General features: G+C 39.7%; 3 protein-coding genes across 3 annotated transcripts; 1 reads left to right on the top strand and 2 right to left on the bottom strand.

Moving 5' to 3' along the window:
- Positions 1-661: 661 nt before the first annotated feature.
- LOC147799491 (arylsulfatase B-like) lies at positions 662-14,781 on the bottom strand. The gene is made up of 8 exons (XM_087136290.1): positions 14,643-14,781; positions 4,410-4,687; positions 3,750-3,936; positions 3,266-3,432; positions 2,846-3,053; positions 2,127-2,376; positions 1,731-1,894; positions 662-1,631 (listed from the first exon to the last, which is right to left on the bottom strand). Exons 1-8 carry the CDS (start codon positions 14,644-14,646, stop codon positions 1,366-1,368), a joined length of 1,524 nt encoding a protein of 507 aa, XP_086992416.1. The 5' UTR covers positions 14,647-14,781; the 3' UTR covers positions 662-1,365.
- LOC147799490 (arylsulfatase B-like) lies at positions 6,024-14,781 on the bottom strand. Its single transcript, XM_087136288.1, has 8 exons — positions 14,643-14,781; positions 10,444-10,727; positions 9,185-9,371; positions 8,628-8,794; positions 8,207-8,414; positions 7,489-7,738; positions 7,093-7,256; positions 6,024-6,993 (listed from the first exon to the last, which is right to left on the bottom strand). The coding sequence occupies exons 1-8, from the start codon at positions 14,644-14,646 to the stop codon at positions 6,728-6,730; spliced, it is 1,530 nt and encodes a 509-aa protein (XP_086992414.1). The 5' UTR covers positions 14,647-14,781; the 3' UTR covers positions 6,024-6,727.
- Positions 14,759-21,868, top strand: LOC110984133 (arylsulfatase B-like). The gene is made up of 8 exons (XM_087136289.1): positions 14,759-14,897; positions 15,962-16,266; positions 16,478-16,664; positions 17,058-17,224; positions 17,867-18,074; positions 18,451-18,700; positions 18,916-19,079; positions 19,177-21,868. The coding sequence occupies exons 2-8, from the start codon at positions 15,982-15,984 to the stop codon at positions 19,440-19,442; spliced, it is 1,527 nt and encodes a 508-aa protein (XP_086992415.1). The 5' UTR covers positions 14,759-14,897; positions 15,962-15,981; the 3' UTR covers positions 19,443-21,868.
- Positions 21,869-21,895: the final 27 nt, after the last annotated feature.

Raw genomic sequence — 21,895 nt, 5'->3', positions numbered from 1 at the left:
TTCAGTTTGTTTTTACTGAGCTGAGTAGATTATGTTTGACGTGTTAAGTGATCATAATTTTGTTGAACAAATGGTAGGACGAAGATTTGGCAAGGTGCACCACATGAACAAGGTACTGAATAGGAACTTCATACAAATGTTGACTACACTGGGCTTAACAAAATTAAAAATAAACTTGCAATTATCACGTTTTGTTAAATATGCAGCAAAGCAGATGCTGATGCACACTTCATCTTCAGACTATTTAAAGTAGCATTGACTTGCCAAATCTCTTTGATCGAGCAAAGCTTTTTTTAAACTCGTTTGTGTTCTACGCACGAATAAGGAAGGACACTATATGATCTACGTTGAGACAATATATGAAGAAAAAGGTACCCGCGGGGACAGGTCAAATTTGATTTAACCACGTGGGTTTAATTTGCGCGGTCTCCGTTCATTTTGGCCTCTGCAATGCACCGTATGTTTTCATTCCATTGAAACTAATATGACCATTTTCCTCCTTTCCTTGCATATTCTGCAGATGTTCATGCGCATTTTGAAGTATGTTAATATTTCTACGCATGAGGTCAGTGCAAATTGTTGCGAGGATATTTTCTCACTCATCGGAGGATGTCCACATCAGGCAGAAACTCGACTTACAAAAAAAGAAAAACTTGCCATGTTTTTGATTGAATAATAGTTTCATGTTTATTTATTGCCACAATTTTCCTTATGTGAAAATTGGCTGTCGTGATAATTTATTCATTAGCAAAGACAAACGTGAATAGCCACGTATAGATTTTTAAAAATCTTCCATATTATTCGTTGTTAATGTTTGACCATACCAAACAAGAAAATTACTGTAAAGGCATTAAGAGAAACTAAAACCACCTGAACTTAAACTGTTTAGGACAAACTAGAAAATATTCGTTAGATATTTAGAGGTGCATGCAAACAATTCCATAACAACTGTTCATCTTACAAAGAACTTTCCGTAATAAATCAGAAGAAAATAATTCATTCTTTCAGAATCCAAATGTTTATCTGTTGCCAATGATAAATTATATCAGATCTAAATTTACATATATATAAACTTATTTATTTACAGGCCTACTCATGAGCTCTCAAAAAGTAATATTTGTGTGGGCCTGCGTGTGAAGACATTTTTCATAACATTCAAATTCCAATCTTTGATCGTTACGTCACCAATATATTTGGAGCCTTATACGGCCCAAATAATTTTCAATCATAAATTGAGAAAAACACAAAAGATACAAATATTAAAATCTCCATGCATGAAAGACCACTTGAATTGTGTTATTGCTCATTTTGATAACTGTCTCTGCCAGTGATAATTACCTCGGTGACGAAATGTTCAAAACAGGGCTACTCCCAGTTACTCCAAGTGTTATTGTGATATTTGGGATTTGCTCGTGGGTCGTTTGCTGGGTAAACCACCGGCACTGATCCCTCGTAATAATACTGTAACCTCTTCATCAAACGCTCCACGATGTCTGGACGTTGCGATGACATGTCTTGGTATTCGTTGGGATCCTCTCTGATGTTAAACAACCAGACCATCTTATCAGGTGGGTCGTGTGGGGTGGGAGGGGTGATCCCAGAACCAGGAGGTGGAATCCAGCTGCTGTTACCTGTATGAGGTCAAAGGTTACAGGTCAGACAAAGTAGAACGTCACCTCTAAGACTATCATTGAAATCCTGAGACACACATATACATGTATGCAACCTACCTGGCGACCCAGTTATAAGCTTCCAATCGCCCGAGCGTATTGCCGCCCGTATGGTCTCATTAAACACTTTCTTCCCTAGTACAGGCATCGAGTCTTTGGTAGGCGGAGCAAACAGTGGATCGATATTGTGCAGAAGTTCATCACGAGGAGACGGATCACCTTGGCTGTTAAGGGAAGATGCAAAGAGAATCACAAAATAATTGCAGCAACCAAAGTTAATCTACACAGTGTAACATCTAAAAACATTCAAGTTATCAGCATCATTGCTACATTGTCGTATCGAAACCATACATAACAAGCTTCGTGCACTATGTGAACACAAACCCTAGCTTTGGTTGTCTGGATTCGGTTAATGCACGATACAAACAAATTTCAAAGTGTTTTGCTGTGTTTTACCTTATTGTATTCCACACGTCAAACCCATCCAGTTTGGTACCATTTAAACTCCCTCCAGCAAGGCCCGCAACGAGTGTAGGAAACCAATCGCTGACATGTATGAGTTCTTTGTTGATGGTACCTTGTACTTTGGTTGGTAAGAGAGGACTATGCACAAAGCCTACGCCGTGCATACCGCCTTCCCACAAACTTCCTTTCCACCCACGAAGGGGCCAATTGTTGCCGCCCATGTAAATTTGTCCTCCATTATCTGTTATTTTTTGAGGAACAAAGGAAGGGAAGCCAGAAAGAAATAAAGTTATCACTTATAAACGAATGCGCTCATTGGTGTAGAAACCCTATGTAATTAAACACGTGTCAATACAGATGATGTTTTTTCGAACAAAGCAACATGGAATGGTACTGTTAACTTACAGCAATTAATAGTCTGCACCTTTCAAACCTATTCACACTTCACTGGATATGTCGCCAATTTCTGAAAGCAATGTAGGCCCTATGTATAGATGCCATTGAGGGTCATCTCATCCGTAGTAACACAGAGATATCACAGACAGTTGATCTCCACTGCCAGGCTTTGTTCAACATCTCAAAGACAAGGGACTGAAGATTTCATGCATTTTAATGGAAAGCTAGTTCAGACTCTCTCCAGAACACACATCTTTCAATCTCTAACGATCTAAATGCCGTAATCAAACCCCACGAATATGAAATTAACGGACCTGTTGAGAAGATTAGCACAGTGTCTTTCCAGATTCCCAGCTGGTCCATCGTCTGGGTGATGTTACCAATCCCTTCATCCATACACGCCACCATCCCAGCATAAATCCTTCTATATTTGTTTTGGATGTGCGAATATGGAACCATGTACTGCTCCGGTACCTGCATGGGCTCGTGCACGGCTTGGAACGGCAGATATAAAAATAATGGCTACATAGGGAGGGAAAAAGGGACAATTTTACACTGGACACAATAGTGTGCGCTGAGTTCTTTAAGCAAACCAAATATTGATTGTACCATTCGTGCTAACTCTCTTGAAACAAGGAAAAGTAGTCTGCCATGATTTTTGGAGTATTTAGTTCATCAGGGATTGGAAAACAAACCATTCACTCCTTTTCTTATTATTATTCCGCGCCCAGTACCTTGTCTGGAGTCTGACTATGCTGTCGAATGATGTCTTGCGCTCGTTGTGTAAACAGCATAGTTGAGTAGTGACCAGTGTAGTTCCACGCAACATCTTCATTTTCTCTGAAGTCAAATCCATGGTCTATACTGTGGGTATAGTAGTCTTCACTTCCTTGGAGGTAGCCTTTATGGAGTTGTTAGATACAAAAGGGGGTGAAGTTGAGTTTGTTTTATCTTATAGGGTATATTTGATTTAAGGGGGAATTGCGGTGTCATGATCGTCGCTTTAATAATTCACAGTGGCGCACTATTTAAAAGTTATATGTAGGCCACACTCTAGCCTGAAGAAGTAAAGACGTGACATTCGATTGTTTGAAAAAAAGTGAAGTTCGTATTATCATCTAAATCAAGTAAACGGTATCAAAACGCAGTTCCATAAGTTGACAAAATCAAATGAGAACCTGCGTAAATTAGTACGTTTTCATCAGAAGTGGACCTTACCAAAGTAACTATCGAATCCGCGACGAGTCGGCCAGCAAGCTCTCTTATAAATCCCGAGATGCCATTTGCCCACAATATGGGTGGCATATCCTAACTCCTTCAGTTTCTGGGCCAAAGTGACGTCATTAAGGGGTAAGCAGTCGGGTTGTTCAAATCCAATAATCCCGTGTTGTAACCCGGTGTGGATCTATCAAACAAGAATACCGGCTGCAACAATTAGACAAGAAAACAGCAAGCAAGACAATGAGCTGGCATTGGATCAAAACCTGGAAGTGTTTGAACTTTACTCTTTAAAAGCTTTGATGGTTTCGTCCACTCTACGTTACCGTAACCGGTAAATCGTCCCTTTGCACTCTTTTTCGTCAGAAATCAAGACAGTGAGCCAAAATAGTCACAACGTCAACGCCACTAGAAGTAGAAAGGTTGAGAGGTTTTAATCCCAACTAATCAATTTAATAATTAAACACACGTTTTCGAAAAGCTACTTAGCATGTTGAGCCCGATGAAAATTACTTAATTGATGAGCAAACCAAACTTTTCAGTTTATATCTTTTCGACTCAAACCTTGTAACAGATAAGGAGGTCTATGATAGGTGTTCACCTTCAAATACAAAAGGGTTTATGTTTCTGTCTTCTGTTATTTTGCCGTCTGAAACCTACCTGGTATTTTCCACTCATTAGCTGGCTTCTTGTTGGTGTGCAGATGGGCTGAACGTAATAATTCTCTAGTTTCACACCCTCAGCTGCCAACTTGTTCAGGTTGGGCGTTTTGATCTCGGAACCATGGTAACCGATGTCATGGAAACCATAATCATCAGCCAAGATAAAAATGATGTTGGGCGGTTTGCAGTTGATAGGATTGATCACAAGGAAAAGTCCAAGCAAACAGAGAATGGAGAAAGGGAGCTTAGCTTTAGGTTGTCTGATGGTAAACATACCTGCAAAATGCATACACAAAAGTCAATTATTTGGATTAGGATAGACAGAAATGCTAGTCATTAATCTCATAGTGCAGCTAGTTGGACTATAAAGGTTTTGAGACCCCTTTGAGGAGGGGTCTTCGGTTCTCCGAATTGAGAGATGTTACACACATTGTGACGGTCGCTAAGGGTATTATTGGTTTACTGTTTCGCTATATACATTGTTACACGCTGCGTATTATCATCGCTGGCCCCATCAACTCACCCATACTACTTACAGACCGACTTGAAAATTTCGACCTGATATTTGGATTATTTTGGACCGACTTGACAAATTTCGACCTGATATTTGGATTATTTTGGACCGACTTGACAAATTTCGACCTGATATTTGGATTATTTTGGACCGACTTGAAAATTTCGACCTGATATTTGGATTATTTTGGACCGACTTGACAAATTTCGACCTGATATTTGGATTATTTTGGACCGACTTGACAAATTTCGATCTGATATTTGGATTATTTCGGACCGACTTGACAAATTTCGACCTGATATTTGGATTATTTTCTGATTGTGCTCATATCTGATTCACCGCTGGTCCCACTATGTGTCCTAACGACTTCGCTGCCTCGACCATTACTCTGATTTTCCTCTTACTGACGGATATACATTAGGAGAGTAACTTAGCTATTCAGTTTGTTTTTACTGAGCTGAGTAGTTTATGTTTGACGTGTTAAGTGATCATAATTTTGTTGAACAAATGGTAGGACGAAGATTTGGCAAGGTGCACCACATGAACAAGGTACTGAATAGGAACTTCATACAAATGTTGACTACACTGGGCTTAACAAAATTAAAAATAAACTTGCAATTATCACGTTTTGTTGAATATGCAGCAAAGCAGATGCTGATGCACACTTCATCTTCAGACTATTTAAAGTAGCATTGACTTGCCAAATCTCTTTGATCGAGCAAAGCTTTTTTTAAACTCGTTTGTGTTCTACGCACGAATAAGGAAGGACACTATATGATCTACGTTGAGACAATATATGAAGAAAAAGGTGCCCGCTGTGACAGGTCAAATTTGATTTAACCACGTGGGTTTAATTTGCGCGGTCTCCGTTCATTTTGGCCTCTGCAATGCACCGTATGTTTTCATTCCATTGAAACTAATATGACCATTTTCCTCCTTTCCTTGCATATTCTGCAGATGTTCATGCGCATTTTGAAGTATGTTAATATTTCTACGCATGAGGTCAGTGCAAATTGTTGCGAGGATATTTTCTCACTCATCGGAGGATGTCCACATCAGGCAGAAACTCGACTTACAAAAAAAGAAAAACTTGCCATGTTTTTGATTGAATAATAGTTTCATGTTTATTTATTGCCACAATTTTCCTTATGTGAAAATTGGCTGTCGTGATAATTTATTCATTAGCAAAGACAAACGTGAATAGCCACGTATAGATTTTTAAAAATCTTCCATATTATTCGTTGTTAATGTTTGACCATACCAAACAAGAAAATTACTGTAATGGCATTAAGAGAAACTAAAATCACCTGAACTTAAACTGTTTAGGACAAACTAGAAAATATTCGTTAGATATTTAGAGGTGCATGCAAACAATTCCATAACAACTGTTCATCTTACAAAGAACTTTCCGTAATAAATCAGAAGAAAATAATTCATTCTTTCAGAATCCAAATGTTTATCTGTTGCCAATGGTAAATTATATCAGATCTAAATTTACATATATATAAACATATTTATTTACAGGCCTACTCATGAGCTCTCAAAAAGTAATATTTGTGTGGGCCTGCGTGTACAGACATTTTTCATAACATTCAAATTCCAATCTTTGATCGTTACGTCACCAATATATTTGGAGCCTTATACGGCCCAAATAATTTTCAATGATAAATTGAGAAAAACACAAAAGATACAAATATTAAAATCTCCACGCATGAAAGACCACTTGAATTGTGTTATTGCTCATTTTGATAACTGTCTCTGCCAGTGATAATTACCTCGGTGACGAAATGTTCAAAACAGGGCTACTCCCAGTTACTCCAAGTGTTATTGTGATATTTGGGATTTGCTCGTGGGTCGTTTGCTGGGTAAACCACCGGCACTGATCCCTCATAATAATACTGTAACCTCTTCATCAAACGCTCCACGATGTCTGGACGTTGCGATGACATGTCTTGGTATTCGTTGGGATCCTCTCTGATGTTAAACAACCAGACCATCTTATCAGGTGGGTCGTGTGGGGTGGGAGGGGTGATCCCAGAACCAGGAGGTGGAATCCAGCTGCTGTTACCTGTATGAGGTCAAAGGTTACAGGTCAGACCAAGTAGAACGTCACCTCTAAGACTATCATTGAAATCCTGAGACACACATATACATGTACGCGACCCACCTGGCGATCCAGTTATAAGCTTCCAATCGCCCGAGCGTATTGCCGCCCGTATCGTCTCATTAAACACTTTCTTCCCTAGTACAGGCATCGAGTCTTTGGTAGGCGGAGCAAACAGTGGATCGATATTGTGCAGAAGTTCATCACGAGGAGACGGATCACCTTGGCTGTTAAGGGAAGATGCAAAGAGAATCACAAAATAATTGCAGCAACCAAAGTTAATCTACACAGTGTAACATCTAAAAACATTCAAGTTATCAGCATCATTGCTACATTGTCGTATCGAAACCATACATAACAAGCTTCGTGCACTATGTGAACACAAACCCTAGCTTTGGTTGTCTGGATTCGGTTAATGCACGATACAAACAAATTTCAAAGTGTTTTGCTGTGTTTTACCTTATCGTATTCCACACGTCAAACCCATCCAGTTTGGTACCATTTAAACTCCCTCCAGCAAGCCCCGCAACGAGTGTAGGAAACCAATCGCTGACATGTATGAGTTCTTTGTTGATGGTACCTTGTACTTTGGTTGGTAAGAGAGGACTATGCACAAAGCCTACGCCGTGCATACCGCCTTCCCACAAACTTCCTTTCCACCCACGAAGGGGCCAATTGTTGCCGCCCATGTAAATTTGTCCTCCATTATCTGTTATTTTTGAGGAACAAAGTAAGGGAAGCCAGAAAGAAATAAAGTTATCACTTATAAACGAATGCGCTCATTGGTGTAGAAACCCTATGTAATTAAACACGTGTCAATACAGATGATGTTTTTTAGAACAAAGCAACATGGAATGGTACTGTTAACTTACAGCAATTAATAGTCTGCACCTTTCAAACCTATTCACACTTCACTGGATATGTCGCCAATTTCTGAAAGCAATGTAGGCCCTATGTATAGATGCCATTGAGGGTCATCTCATCCGTAGTAACACAGAGATATCACAGACAGTTGATCTCCACTGCCAGGCTTTGTTCAACATCTCAAAGACAAGGGACTGAAGATTTCATGCATTTTAATGGAAAGCTAGTTCAGACTCTCTCCAGAACACACATCTTTCAATCTCTAACGATCTAAATGCCGTAATCAAACCCTACGAATATGAAATTAACGGACCTGTTGAGAAGATTAGCACAGTGTCTTTCCAGATTCCCAGCTGGTCCATCGTCTGGGTGATGTTACCAATCCCTTCATCCATACACGCCACCATCCCAGCATAAATCCTTCTATATTTGTTTTGGATGTGCGAATATGGAACCATGTACTGCTCTGGTACCTGCATGGGCTCGTGCACGGCTTGGAACGGCAGATATAAAAATAATGGCTACATAGGGAGGGAAAAAAAGGACAATTTTACACTGGACACAATAGTGTGCGCTGAGTTCTTTAAGCAAACCAAATATTGATAGCACCATTTGTGCTAACTCTCTTGAAACAAGGAAAAGTAGTCTGCCATGATTTTTGGAGTATTTAGTTCATCAGGGATTGGAAAACAAACCATTCACTCCTTTTCTTATTATTATTCCGCGCCCAGTACCTTGTCTGGAGTCTGACTATGCTGTCGAATGATGTCTTGCGCTCGCTGTGTAAACAGCATGGTTGAGTAGTGACCAGTATAGTTCCACGCAACATCTTCATTTTCTCTGAAGTCAAATCCATGGTCTATAATGTGGGTATAGTAGTCTTCATTTCCCTGCAGGTAGCCTTTCAGGATGTACATGTAGTGTTTGATTCCAAAAGAAACAATAGAGAATGGGTTATCCTGTTGATAGACATTTTCAGAAAGTGGCTAAAGTTTCTTCGCTTCGAAAACCTGCAAATACGAAAGACTCTTGCACTTTTGTCGCTATTAACAATGGGTCACGAGGCTGCATTTATACTTCTGAAAATTGACCTGTCACATGACAAAGACTACTGGGTATATGTAAAATAATTCCAACCACAGTAACTTCTGTAGACTTATTATGAACATCAACAAACGCAAAATAAAGTACAATAATAAGCACGGCCAGCTTTTCATGAATTTTCTTGTAACACAATAACTGGGAAAGAAGGTAATTTGTCACAGCTTTTGAAATGCAAACCGAGCCCTACCAAAGTAACTATCAAATCCACGACGAGTCGGCCAGCAAGCTCTCTTATAAATCCCAAGATGCCATTTGCCCACAATATGGGTGGCATATCCTAACTCCTTCAGTTTCTGGGCCAAAGTGACGTCATTAAGGGGTAAGCAGTCGGGTTGCGCGTACCCAATAATCCCATGTTGTAGCCCGGTGTGGATCTAGGGAACAAGACAGACAGGCGGATAATTAGACAAAAAATGATAATTAAATTATAATTAAACGAAACACTTTTTCTATCACAATTTATGAATATTTTAGGGATTTCACATTTTGATGATTTTTAAATGTTGTTTATGTATTACTTGCTTTGTCATGCCTGTGCAATTCATCCTTTGGGCTACGATAAAGGCAAAGTGAAATAAATCATAACAATAATAATAATAAAACAATTAAACAAAAAACAGCAAGCAAGACAAAGAGTCAGCGTAAGATCAAAAACTGGACATTTCTGAAGGCGATACACTCTTTCAAAGCTCTGACACTGGTTTCGTTCATCTTAAGTTACCGTCACAGGTACATCATCTTTTTGCATCCATGTTCAACAGAAATAGAAAGGAAGTAGGCCGAATGGGCACATCAGAGAACAAACCAAACATTTAAATTTATTATTTTGACGCAAACCAGTGGCGTAAATTTGTGCCGAAATCTGGGGGGGGGGTAGAAATTTGAAAAGGGTAGGGGAGCGACACCATGACACTGAGGGACGATGTTCATGATACTCTCATACAGGGGTATACTATACACTCGTAAAGAACCCTTACATCAAAACGGCGTTATGTGGTTTTAAAAGTTGTTCTCCATTTTTGAGTGCAGTTTGGAAGTCCATTTTTTTTTCAAATCCGCTTTAATTTTTCTCACAACGAAAAGTTGGAAGGAGGGTTCAATGGACTATTCCCTGGTATGACAACCATTTAAATTTAAACTAATTAATTTAAACTTCCACATACAGAGATAGGGTTTTGTTCGTTTTTGTTTGTTTGTTGTAATTCATATAATGTATAAGAACTAATAACTTTTATGTAGACATGCAACTCCGTATTTATTGTAATTTTAACAAAATGTTTTAATGGTTGTATCTATCTTTAAATGTAAAAACTTTTGTAATGTAACTTTTGAAAGTTTATAAATAAACCATTTTAAATTAAATTTGAAAACAATGACGCAAACCCTGTCAACAGTTGAAGTAGTCCTCGATAGGTGTTAATTTATTAAGTTTAAGTTTAAACCTACCTGGTATTTTCCACTCATTAACTGGCTTCTTGTTGGTGTGCAGATGGGCTGAACGTAATAATTCTCTAGTTTCACACCCTCAGCTGCCAACCTGTCCAGGTTGGGCGTTTTGATCTCGGAACCATGGTAACCAATGTCATGGAAACCGTAATCGTCAGCCAAGATGAAGATTATGTTGGGTGGTTTTCCGTTGACAGGATTTACGATGATCACAAGGAAAAGTCCAAGCAAACAGAAAATGAGGGAAGGACGCTTAGCTTTAGGTTGTCTGATAGGAAACATACCTGCAAAGTTTGGCGCACAAAAAATCGGTCATTTAGGATTTAGAAAAAAAGAAATGCTAGACTGATGGAGTGAACCATCGATTTAAATGAGGAAAGTGGGTACGTTTCGTGTTAAAGCTATAGTGTACATGGCCTGCTGACATTTGAACTTTTTCGGATCCTTTTAGGGAGCAGGGTCATGAAGTAACGGGAATGAATATAATCTTTTTGCACAAGTTCCGATAATCACAAATATATTGGTTCAAGCTTATCCATACATGTAATACGCTACGTTGCGTATAAGGAGCACAGGCGCACGCCTAAAACTATGAAAAAGGGGTTTGTCATCTGTCTCTCAACAGAATGCCTGCATTTGATATCCTTGTTGACTCAACTTTGACAAAATCTGAAAAAAAACCTTGCAAATTATGCTCCATACGCCAGAGGAAAATAGAACGAGGGGACGGGGTTTTTATTTACAGACACCGAACATCAATGAGGTTTATATGGAAGCGTATAAGGGCCACTTGCCACAATATTTTTTGGAACTATCATCTCGCCGCACCGAGTTAAATAGTTGAATACGTTTCTCGCCGCGGCAAGTTGTAAGATTTTGCTTCATTAGCGTCAAATTGATATCCCGCCGCAGCGAATATTTCAAAAGTTTCGTGAGTCCTATTCGGCGCGCCGTTTTCAAATGCATTGCGATTTGGTTCTAGATTATTAATTGAAACAAAAATGAAAGTTACATTTCAATAAAGCTTGTTTTCCAACACAAAGACAATGAAATCTTATTTTGTGGTGTGAATTTCCACATTCAGATGAGGGGCAAACTGTTTTTCATTCCTTCCTACGTTTTCCAAGTGCTAAACAGAAGCAAGCAGACTTGAAAGTTACATTTGAACTTTCATCAGTCGAAATTTATTAATTTATAGCACTTAAAATGGAGATCAAAAACAGTACTTTTACAAACGCAACGCATGAAATACCTCACAGCTTTAGATGTTCAAAGCATTTTAGGTTACTTGATGCCATAATTTCCAAATATAGTATAAGTGCACACATGTCATGTGTACCAGGTCGGAAGTGTCAATCCGTGTTTAGATGTTAAAATAAACTCCATCCAATAAGTGCTCGACAAAAATTATGTTCTGTATTTGCCCTAGGCCTTGGTCTGTGACAAGTGAACGCATGGACGTGAAGTCAAAGAGCCAGGGGACTCCAATCCAGTTGATGAAAAAAGTGTGTGTCAGTTTCCCTTTCGCTTTCACTTCAGTTTTATTTTTGCCTGTTAAAATCTCCTAAATCATAGCAAATTTTAATGTTGAACTGATATCAACATCGAGGTTTTGTCCGAAGTGGCAACACACATTGGCTAAAAATATGCATGGGCGTGGCCAGAATTGTTTTCGGCGGCGGGGGGGGGGGGGCTGTCTAGTTAAAAAAAATAACATTTAACTGCAGGAAGGGGGTCAATTAAATTATTATCTATTTCATTTCTAATTTTAATTTCTTTGGCTTTTTTCCTTTTCTTTCCTTTTTTTTTGGGGGGGGGGTTCTTTTCAGGGTCCCCCTCGCAGCGCTTATGTAAATAGGATTAGGCCTATTTGTATAAGCGCAAATGAAAAGGCATCGTTATCTTTTCAACAGGCAGTCTACCAGGGAGTAGTCTACCCCACTTCCGAAAATGGAAATTCATACCCCGAACGGGATATTTGTTTTGGTTTTCTTTTGTGTTCGAAATCAAGCTTGGTTGAATCAACTTTATTTAAAGCAATTTGAAATACAATTTTATTGCATTACACCCTGATACATCTGAGTACGACGACACACTAAATTAAGATTTGTGAAACTACTGAAGTACTTTGAGAGGCAGGATTTCAATTTCACGCCGCGACAAGATCGTATAACTCGCCACGGCAAGATACACATTCAACGATTTAACTCGCCGCGGCGAGATAGTAGGCTCGCCGCGGCGAGATAGTAGCTCGGGAAAAAAAATGCAAGTGGCCCTTATATACGCTTCTGTAGGTTTCCGCACGGGTGTGAGAAAAAAAAATTCTAGACAAGATTGAGCAAACTCGTCGTTGTCCAAGTTGCGATAATATATGTGTCTCTAAACTGTAATGTGAGCAGTGTATCAACACTGAAATCATTGCACTACTTTCATTGAAAAGGTGTCACGTGATTCACCTGAAAATGAAAGCAAAACAAGTTTCATGACAATAAATTCAATTTTCTTTGAACCACAGCTCAAACGCTTAAATAACAAAAAGTTTGTGAAGAGAAAAAGTAAAATTAAACAACACAAGTTCCTCGATGTATATACGCTGCAACCTTTAACAGTTTAAGACTGAAAACAAAACATATTTCAGGAATAACGTATTCATCAAAGGATCTCTACATTTTCATACAATTTAATGGAGGCTTGTGCAATACACGTTTTTTAAAATAAAATAAAATTCAAGCACACCACCTTTCAAACTTATAAATACAGCCATATTGACAGGCTTGTCATCTGATACACGTATATATTATGATGGAGCTTTAGTCTTGACTGCAATCAAATAGAAAAGGTCGAGTGTTCTCGAGGTCAAAATAATGAGACCATATTCCCACCGATATGACAATATCAGTCGGTTATATTATGGCACTCAGAAGTGATCTTTGATCGATATGAACAAAACTAAATCATCATATTGTTAAGGCCTGTCGGTAAACGATCGACCCACCATCTTGATGAGGAAACAAAATCTGGTTGCGAATATAATATAAGATGTACAACTCCTTTGCCATGTTTTCCGCCGTGTTTTCGTTGAGTGTATTTCCATGTAACCAACCAGAACGTTCCTGAGAAGCATCCTCGGGTTTGTCTTAATGACTTTTAACGGCTAATGAATTAGCAAGCAGAATTCAGAAAGGCAGTTGCATGGTCTTTTAACGGACAGAGGTTTCATTTTCACCTGTTAGATACAAGCCTGATTTATGTTAACCTTTCAGCGTGTCAAACCTATATTTCTGACGAATAAATATTTATTAAAAACTGAGTGTCGAATGCTGTCATTTAATAGGAGCCCAAGGGGGGGGGGTGCTGGAGACAATCCCCCACCCGTCCCAGACATGTTGCCATCATGCTTTCCTCATAAAACGTGGAGTCATACAACTCGATTTATTTTATCCTTCTTAATCCAAATCCAGTGCATTTATCCTAAAGGCTACAAAGTAACATTCAAACAAGATATTGCCATTTTTATGCATTGAAAGCGTCACTATCCCTGGTAAGCATAACAAACTCCCTAATAGTAATACGCAGTTGAAAGTCGTTGACTCCCATCACACGGGACATAGGGCCTGAGACCTTTGATATGCTAATGTTACGAGGTTTGTTACGTAATCCTAAATATTCACCTTTTGTGACGTTTATAAATATGTTAGCGACACAACATATCTTTCATAATTATTATTCCATTGTTCTGAGTTATGCCCTGACATTATGTCACCAAAATTTGCCATCACTGGCGGTATAGGTTAGTCACGTGCAACTAAAAACACTCATCTGGGACTATAACGACCGTGTTTGTGTTTCCCATATTTACACAATTAATGATGTTCACACAGCTTCCCCAAGTTCCCCATTTTTTTGCTTCAACAGCTGCAAAAAGGATTGAAAACCACATGTACTAGACTGCATTTGTACAATGCTTGCCACACTTTCTGTTCACAACAATCGTGAGTAGGAAATAATAAGCCGTCTATTTAGGAAGTGGAACGACCGTGCTGGTACACATTCTGCAGCTCGCTGTTTGTGACCTATAACCCACGTGCATAAAACGTACACGTACATGTATAATGATCACAACACAACTGCATGGAGGCACAATTTTGTCTGCATTTAGACCGTGTCCTTTGGGCAGCGGTGAATTGTATGAAGCTTACCCATTTGGTAATCATCTGCCGCCGTTGAAGCGGATCGTGTTTGCTCTTTCAGAATTCACTGTTCCTTGCTGCTTAAACTTCTCTGTCTTTTCTCGATAGTATCCAGCTATGCCTACCGTTTAACTTACTGCGAATGAACCATCTCAATAACTGTGTGTACACAATACAGAATCGTCATGTGATGAATTGTAGAGGTTATAGTGCAAATGCTGTTGACGTGGATCTTGCACCCGGTCTAATTTGAAATCCAAGGAGGTAAGTTTGTTTGCAATGCAGGTCCTAAATCTCACCGCCGCAGGTCAGCCTTGTATATACATGCACCGGAAATAGGCCTACTCGTATCACGCTACATGTGTAGTGTGTATATCCTTTTAAAATTCTATTATTCTCATGTCATGTATGTTTTTTTTTTCGATTGAGGGAGGGTCAGTCGGTCGGAAAAAAAATTCCTAAAGAAATTCCATGTTTCTGCCATACAGATGATTGAATAAACCAGGCAAAGTGACGTAGGGCTTATGTATACCAGTCACTTGTTTTTATATTGAGTATCACGAGTCTTTGTTTCTAGCTTAGTAGGCCTATAGTATAGGCCTCCAGGCTATACGTATAATGTGGCGCTCCATGATACATAATACTCTTCTAACTCGAAGGCCTTTAATGTTATGTGTACGATATAAAGTACCGCTCCGTCTGGTCGTGATGCCTTACCGCGAATTTCAACTGTCGCTGTGTTATGTTTGGGCTAAAGCGAATTGCATACGCACATTTTTACGCAGTTTTGGACCGGTCATCACACCCTAAGACAAGGTTCTCGTATCTTAGCTATAGCAGGGTTGGTAGGAAAAAAGGCTTTCTGTCGAGGTCGGCACCCAAAAATAGGGTCGGCGAAAATGAGAACCATAGAATTTAAAAAGGGTGCATGCCGTATGGGAAGCGAACTGCAACGAATTTATAAAATGTCGCCATCCGAGGCCTGTTTTAACTCGTTTTCTGCATGCCGGACAGTACCGGGTAGGCCCATACTGAGGCCGTTTTCCAGTACACGACATCATCTCCGTCTCGTGCTTTTGTCTCGCAAATCAATCCCCGATTGTAGGCCTGAAGCGTTAAAGTATTTTATCGTGTATCAAGTCAAATCTACGGCTACAATCGATTACTCTTTTGGGTTGATGAGGTTTATTTAAATTCTTATTAGAAATTGAAGCCTGACAGGGTTCCTAGTTGACCTGCCGACATAGTGCATGTTTATAGATTAACTAGTATTTCCATCAAACTATTGGAATTATGTTAATCTGCAGCTTTTATATAAACACTTGCAGGTTCAACAATCGCTGAGATAATGTACAGACGACTGAAATCCTATGCTCCATGTTTTTCCTGCATCCTGTGTCTATTGATATTACTCCTTATGATCAGCACGAATCATCGTATAGCCTGCAAAAAGCCTAACATCATCTTCATCTTGGCTGACGATTATGGTTTCCATGACATCGGTTACCATGGTTCCGAGATCAAAACGCCCAACCTGGACAGGTTGGCTGCTGAGGGTGTGAAACTAGAGAATTATTACGTTCAGCCCATCTGCACACCAACAAGAAGCCAGCTAATGAGTGGAAAATACCAGGTAGGTTTCAGACGGCAAATAACAGAAGAAAGAAACATAAACCCTTTTTTGGCGTTGGCGTTAAGTTAGCGTAAATGTAGTATTAGATGATGTGCCGTAAATATGAAACGTTCATAAGAAATTCCTTAAGACATATGCATTTATCTTATATCATTTAAAATCGATGCTCCTGAATTCATGACCATTTAATGTTCCCATGCCCCTGAATTAGATCCACACTGGTTTGCAGCATGGAGTCATCACGCCAGAAATGCCCAGCTGCCTTCCCCTCGACGACGTTACATTAGCTGAGAAGTTAAAGGAGTTGGGATACGCGACTCATGTGGTTGGCAAGTGGCATTTGGGAATGTACAAGAAAGCTTGTTGGCCGACTCGTCGTGGATTCGACTCTTATTTCGGTAGGCCCAAATACCCTAGAGGGCAAATGTAGAATCAAAATGTGAAGCTCCGTAGTCTTTTTATAAGGTTTATGCAAATGAATGTCTCTCTTTCATTTTGATTAAAAATAAATTACCGGTTGCATTGCATCTCGGTTTCGTAGGACCAAATTTAGCTATCTGTAGCTAAATCAATGGAACTTAAGGTCATTCATAATCGGCGCGAAAAGCGAACGTGAACGCAAATTTGTGGCGTCAGATATTCGCGTTACGAAATCTTCTGTTTCTTAAAAACCCGTATGCTGTCCATTTCATATAGACTACGTGCACATGAGTTTAAGCAAACTTTGTAGAACTATATCTGGGTCAATTTTGAAACTACCAATTGTGACATTATAACTTACTTTTTTTTAGGATATTTGCTCGGCAAGGAGGAATATTTTACCCATAAACGAAATGGTTCACTGGATTTTAGAGACCAAGAGAATCCTGTTTGGAACTACAACGGTATTTATTCGACTCATCTATTTACTCAACGGGCTCAGGACATTTTACGTCGACACAGTCAGAACTCTATTCAGGTAACCATGGCTGGATCGTCAGCATCTGACACTCAACGATTACATATTTTATTTTTCTCGAGAAAAGCGGAGCCGAAAGGTTTCATTTACATTTTGAAAATCGAAGTAGGGTTGATGAACGTAATGTTGTTAATGTTTGATGGATTTCTTGGCTAAGTTAGCTGAATTTAGGGGCAGTGCTCGTGGCCTTAATTTCTATAAGAAGGGCCGAACGAGTCGCATTGCCCGTAGGAGGAACTGATATGCCCGACTATTGTATGAAGCCACTTCCGTGTTGTTATGTTGAAAGCGGCACATCGAATATCGTACCTTGTTTTTAATTAATTTAAAACTTGGACTAATATTTACCGAAGTTGAGCATCATTTTATGGGGAATGATCCTCATATTTTTTTAATCTTATTGGCTAAATTTTATAAAGGGATAATTGAAATAATTACACAGAAGATTCAAAACTGATAATCTTATATTTTTATATAAGTGATTTCATATTAAAAACAAACAAAACCACAGATGAAACAAGACAAAGGAAAACCAAATCCCTTTTCCATGAGTTCTTTCCGACTAAAACCCACAGTCTGTTTGTCCAAATCTCTAACAGTTTGTAAAGCTAACCCATCACAGCCTGCGATTTCTTTATATAGCCGTTCTTCCTGTATCTGCCGTTCCAAGCTGTTCACTCACCCTTGGAAGTACCAGAGCAGTACATGATTCCATATTGGCACATCCAAGACAAATTTAGGAGGATTTATGCTGGGATGGTGGCGTGTATGGATGAAGGGATTGGTAACATCACCCAGACGATGGACCAATTAGGACTCTGGAAAGACACAGTGCTCATCTTTTCAACAGGTATATAAACACATTTCTTGCCTGATTTTATTAATTACTGGAATGAGATTGATATTATATAGGACTGAAGACTGTCACTGAATGGCACTGAAAACGCAGAGCAAACTTCCTCTGCATTTATTTCACGTGCATCCAATTTGTCTCGCAAAATTAGCGGAATACGTTTGCATACGATATATTTTAAAAATTCGGTGCTGTCAACGAGTTAAGACTCAACAGCATTCAACAAAAACTTTTGATGATGATTACATGCATGGATTGCTGCATTTTCATTACAAAGTTGTTTATGCGTCAATGAGTTCAATCTGTTTAATCGTTTATGGAGGAGTTTTTCTTTTTTACATCTCTTCCTTTGTTTTTCCAAAATAAATAACAGATAATGGAGGACAAATTTACTTGGGCGGCAACAATTGGCCCCTTCGTGGGTGGAAAGAAAGTCTGTGGGAAGGCGGTGTGCACGGCGTAGGCTTTGTGCATAGTCCTCTCTTACCAACCAAAGTACAAGGTACCATCAACAAAGAACTCATACATGTCAGCGATTGGTTTCCTACACTCGTTGCGGGCCTTGCTGGAGGGAGTTTAAATGGTACCAAACTGGATGGGTTTAACGTGTGGAATACAATAAGGTAACATATCAGCAAACCCATTTTGAAACCCTGTATAGTTACCCTGTGCAATTCCGAAAATGTATAAAACAGGGATCATGTACAGGGATCAAGCTTGTTATTTTGTAAAAAAAAAGTATCTGTTATTAATTGTGTTGGTAGCTATTCTTGTACGCACTTTACTTGAACGCATGCAATTATGTTTTCAGGAAGTTCTTTGCATCTTCCCTTAACAGTCAAGGTGATCCGTCTCCTCGTGATGAACTTCTGCACAATATCGATCCACTGTTTGCTCCACCTACCAAAGACTTGATGCCTGTACTAGGGAAGAAAGTGTTTAATGAGACCATACGGGCGGCGATACGCTCGGGCGATTGGAAGCTCATAACTGGGTCACCAGGTGGGTCGCGTACATGTATATGTGTCTCAGCATTACAATGATAATCGTAGAGGCGACGTTCTACTGGATCTGACCTGTAACCTTTGACCTCATACAGGTAACAGCAGCTGGATTCCCCCTCCTGGTTCTGGGATCACCCCTCCCACCCCACACGACCCACTTGATAAGATGGTCTGGTTGTTTAACATCAGAGAGGATCCCAACGAATACCAAGACATGTCATCGCAACGTCCAGACATCGTGGAGCGTTTGATGAAGAGGTTACAGTATTATTATGAGGGATCAGTGCCGGTGATTTACCCAGCAAACGACCCACGAGCAAATCCCAAATATCACAATAACACTTGGACTAACTGGGAATAAATGTCGGAAACACCAATCGAAATGAAGTCCTAATAACCACCATACTGGCTGGAAGCCAAACGTTTTTTCTGAGACATTAAAGAAATGATTTATCCAGCTTAGTGCAAGGCGATACAAGGTTTGAGACTATTATAACAGTACTTTTATGGTTTATTTCTACCTATGTATAAAGATACCAAACTCCTTTTTACGTAGCAACTTGGAGTTTGACGTGAAGCATTGATTTGATTTTTGATTCATCAATGGACTTGCACTGCAGAAGAGTGGGGTTTGTGTTGAAATAACTTACGTTTTGAGCCAGTTTGGCCGAAGTGCCCCCTCCCTGCCCCCATACGTCACTGGGTATGGGCACAGCTTTGAAAAACAACTTCTCTCTCCCCGCCCCCAATAAACTAATTTGAACAGATGCGTTGGCGGGCTGGGGTAGGGCATTCGGTTTGTTGTTAGATGTCAATATTTGTCCATTGTGAACAGTGGCAGGTGTTGAGGTGCGTACTAATCCTCCAAGCGCTTGCACCTCCTTTTTGCATCAGACATCCGCAAGTTGAAGGTCGTCCCATTGAAATCAGTCTGGCGACGCCCGTGCTAAAAGAGTCAGTAAAGATTTCGAAGTGATTGTTAAAACTGCATTTCCATTTTGTCATTGTCTAAATGTAGAGAAGTGGAGAAGTACATGTATACGGGTTTCTTAGAGACAGTATTTTTAAGTCATTAAGTTACCTCAAATCACTCTAATAGTGTGATCTATTCTTTAGCTTGGTGATATCTACATACGGCTCAACATATATGGCTCAACATTTGTTACGCAATGAACAAATTTGGTCAGGCTTTATATTAGTGCATTTGTTATGTCGTATTTTCTATGAACGTGTTTCATCAAGCACTGTAACTTCCAATGTTGTAGGTCTCGAGCAGTGGCGTAAATTTGTGTTTGGCATGAGGGGTGGGGAAAGGTGGGGAGGGGATGACTTTAATGTTGACAGTGGGGGATTGGGCGACACAATATGACTCTACATAGAGGTCGATGCTTATGCTATTAATGTACATCTGTAATATACATTCAGAATGGCCTATTTATAGCTTTTTAAAATTGTTTCGCTTTTTGAATAATCTTGAATGCATTTTAGCCGTTGGAAGTCTGAAAAATTCTTCACAATCCACTTTAATTTTTTGCTCACCACAAAAAGTGTGTGTCTGGGGGAGGATTCAATAGCCCATCCCCCTCAAAAAGTAGGGGGTATGTATATTCCCCCCCCCCGGATTTACGCCCATGGTCTCGAGACCTGGTCTCGGTCTCGAGAACGTCTCGAGATTTTGTTGAGGTCTCGGACTCTCGTTCTCGTCGTATCCGAGTCTCGGTCTCAGGAGGGCTGGCTTCGGCCGGGTCTCGAAAGCACTGCTCTCAGTCTTGGTCCGGTCTCACATGTCAAAGTCTCAGGTCTGCCGCTCGATCCTGTCGAGACCACAACAAAATGCGCATCTATAGTCCTTGCATGTTTGTGTACACGTACGTGTGTACATGCAACGCATAATTATATAGCTTGCCGGGCGCGTTTCACGTATATGCAACATGCTGTTTTAGTTACGCGAAATGTCCCCTTTTGTGATATCATTAACTTCACAAATTTCAAATTGGAGAAACATTAGTGCCCTACTGCCCTGCCATGTCAAATTAATTGGCAGCTGTGCTGTTTGGTATAAGGTTTTGGTGTAAGAAGTACAGGGAATTGGCGAGGAGCAGAAAAGAGGGCAGGAAACACTGTGCATAATGCACGTTTTGCACGAAGACCATTTCGGAAACCTTAGTGCGGGATAGCTTCTGCACTTACACGACACCTTAAAGTAAAATTAGTTCACGTTTTGGCTGCAGGAACACACAAAGTATCCCTCTTTGAGCAACGTAGCAGTACTAGTCCTATCTGTGCCAGCTTTGAGTGCTCCGGTTGAGCGAGTGTTTAACACAGATGGAATTATAATGCGTCAGCACAGAGCCAGATTTTCACCTAAAATGCTTGGAGCTCTCTCTTGTGTTGCTAATTGCATGTGTAGACGTGGAAGAGTATGTTAAACCTTATTCTGTGTTTCTTTTCCTCATTTGTCATCTCAGTAGTATTTGGGTACATGGATTCATTTTTTCTTAATGTTTTGCTCTCAAAAACAGTCTATAGAAAAGATATTTGTTTTACTTGGGGAAATGCCATATCAGTACGTAAAATGATTTTTTCCCTGCTGATTGACCCTTCTAGCCAGTCCTGATAAAGCAAACCTAGACATTCATCATTAAAATTAGGATCATTTCAGATTTTGCCATTTTACACATCATGCATGCCCAAATAGGTTTCTATGAAACATGTACATGTATAAGTATGCTATAATCTCAGTTGAAATTAAATGCAAATAGTCTTGTGAGTTCATGGTCATAATAATCATATGCCTGCTGACAGTATTATTGA

This window comes from Acanthaster planci, linkage group LG04, assembly GCF_054643075.1.
Source record: "Acanthaster planci isolate LZ-2023a linkage group LG04, COTS_SCS, whole genome shotgun sequence".
Taxonomy (NCBI): domain Eukaryota; kingdom Metazoa; phylum Echinodermata; class Asteroidea; order Valvatida; family Acanthasteridae; genus Acanthaster; species Acanthaster planci.
The sequence above is the reverse complement of the archived record's forward strand: the minus strand, read 5'-3'. Positions and strand labels throughout refer to the sequence as shown.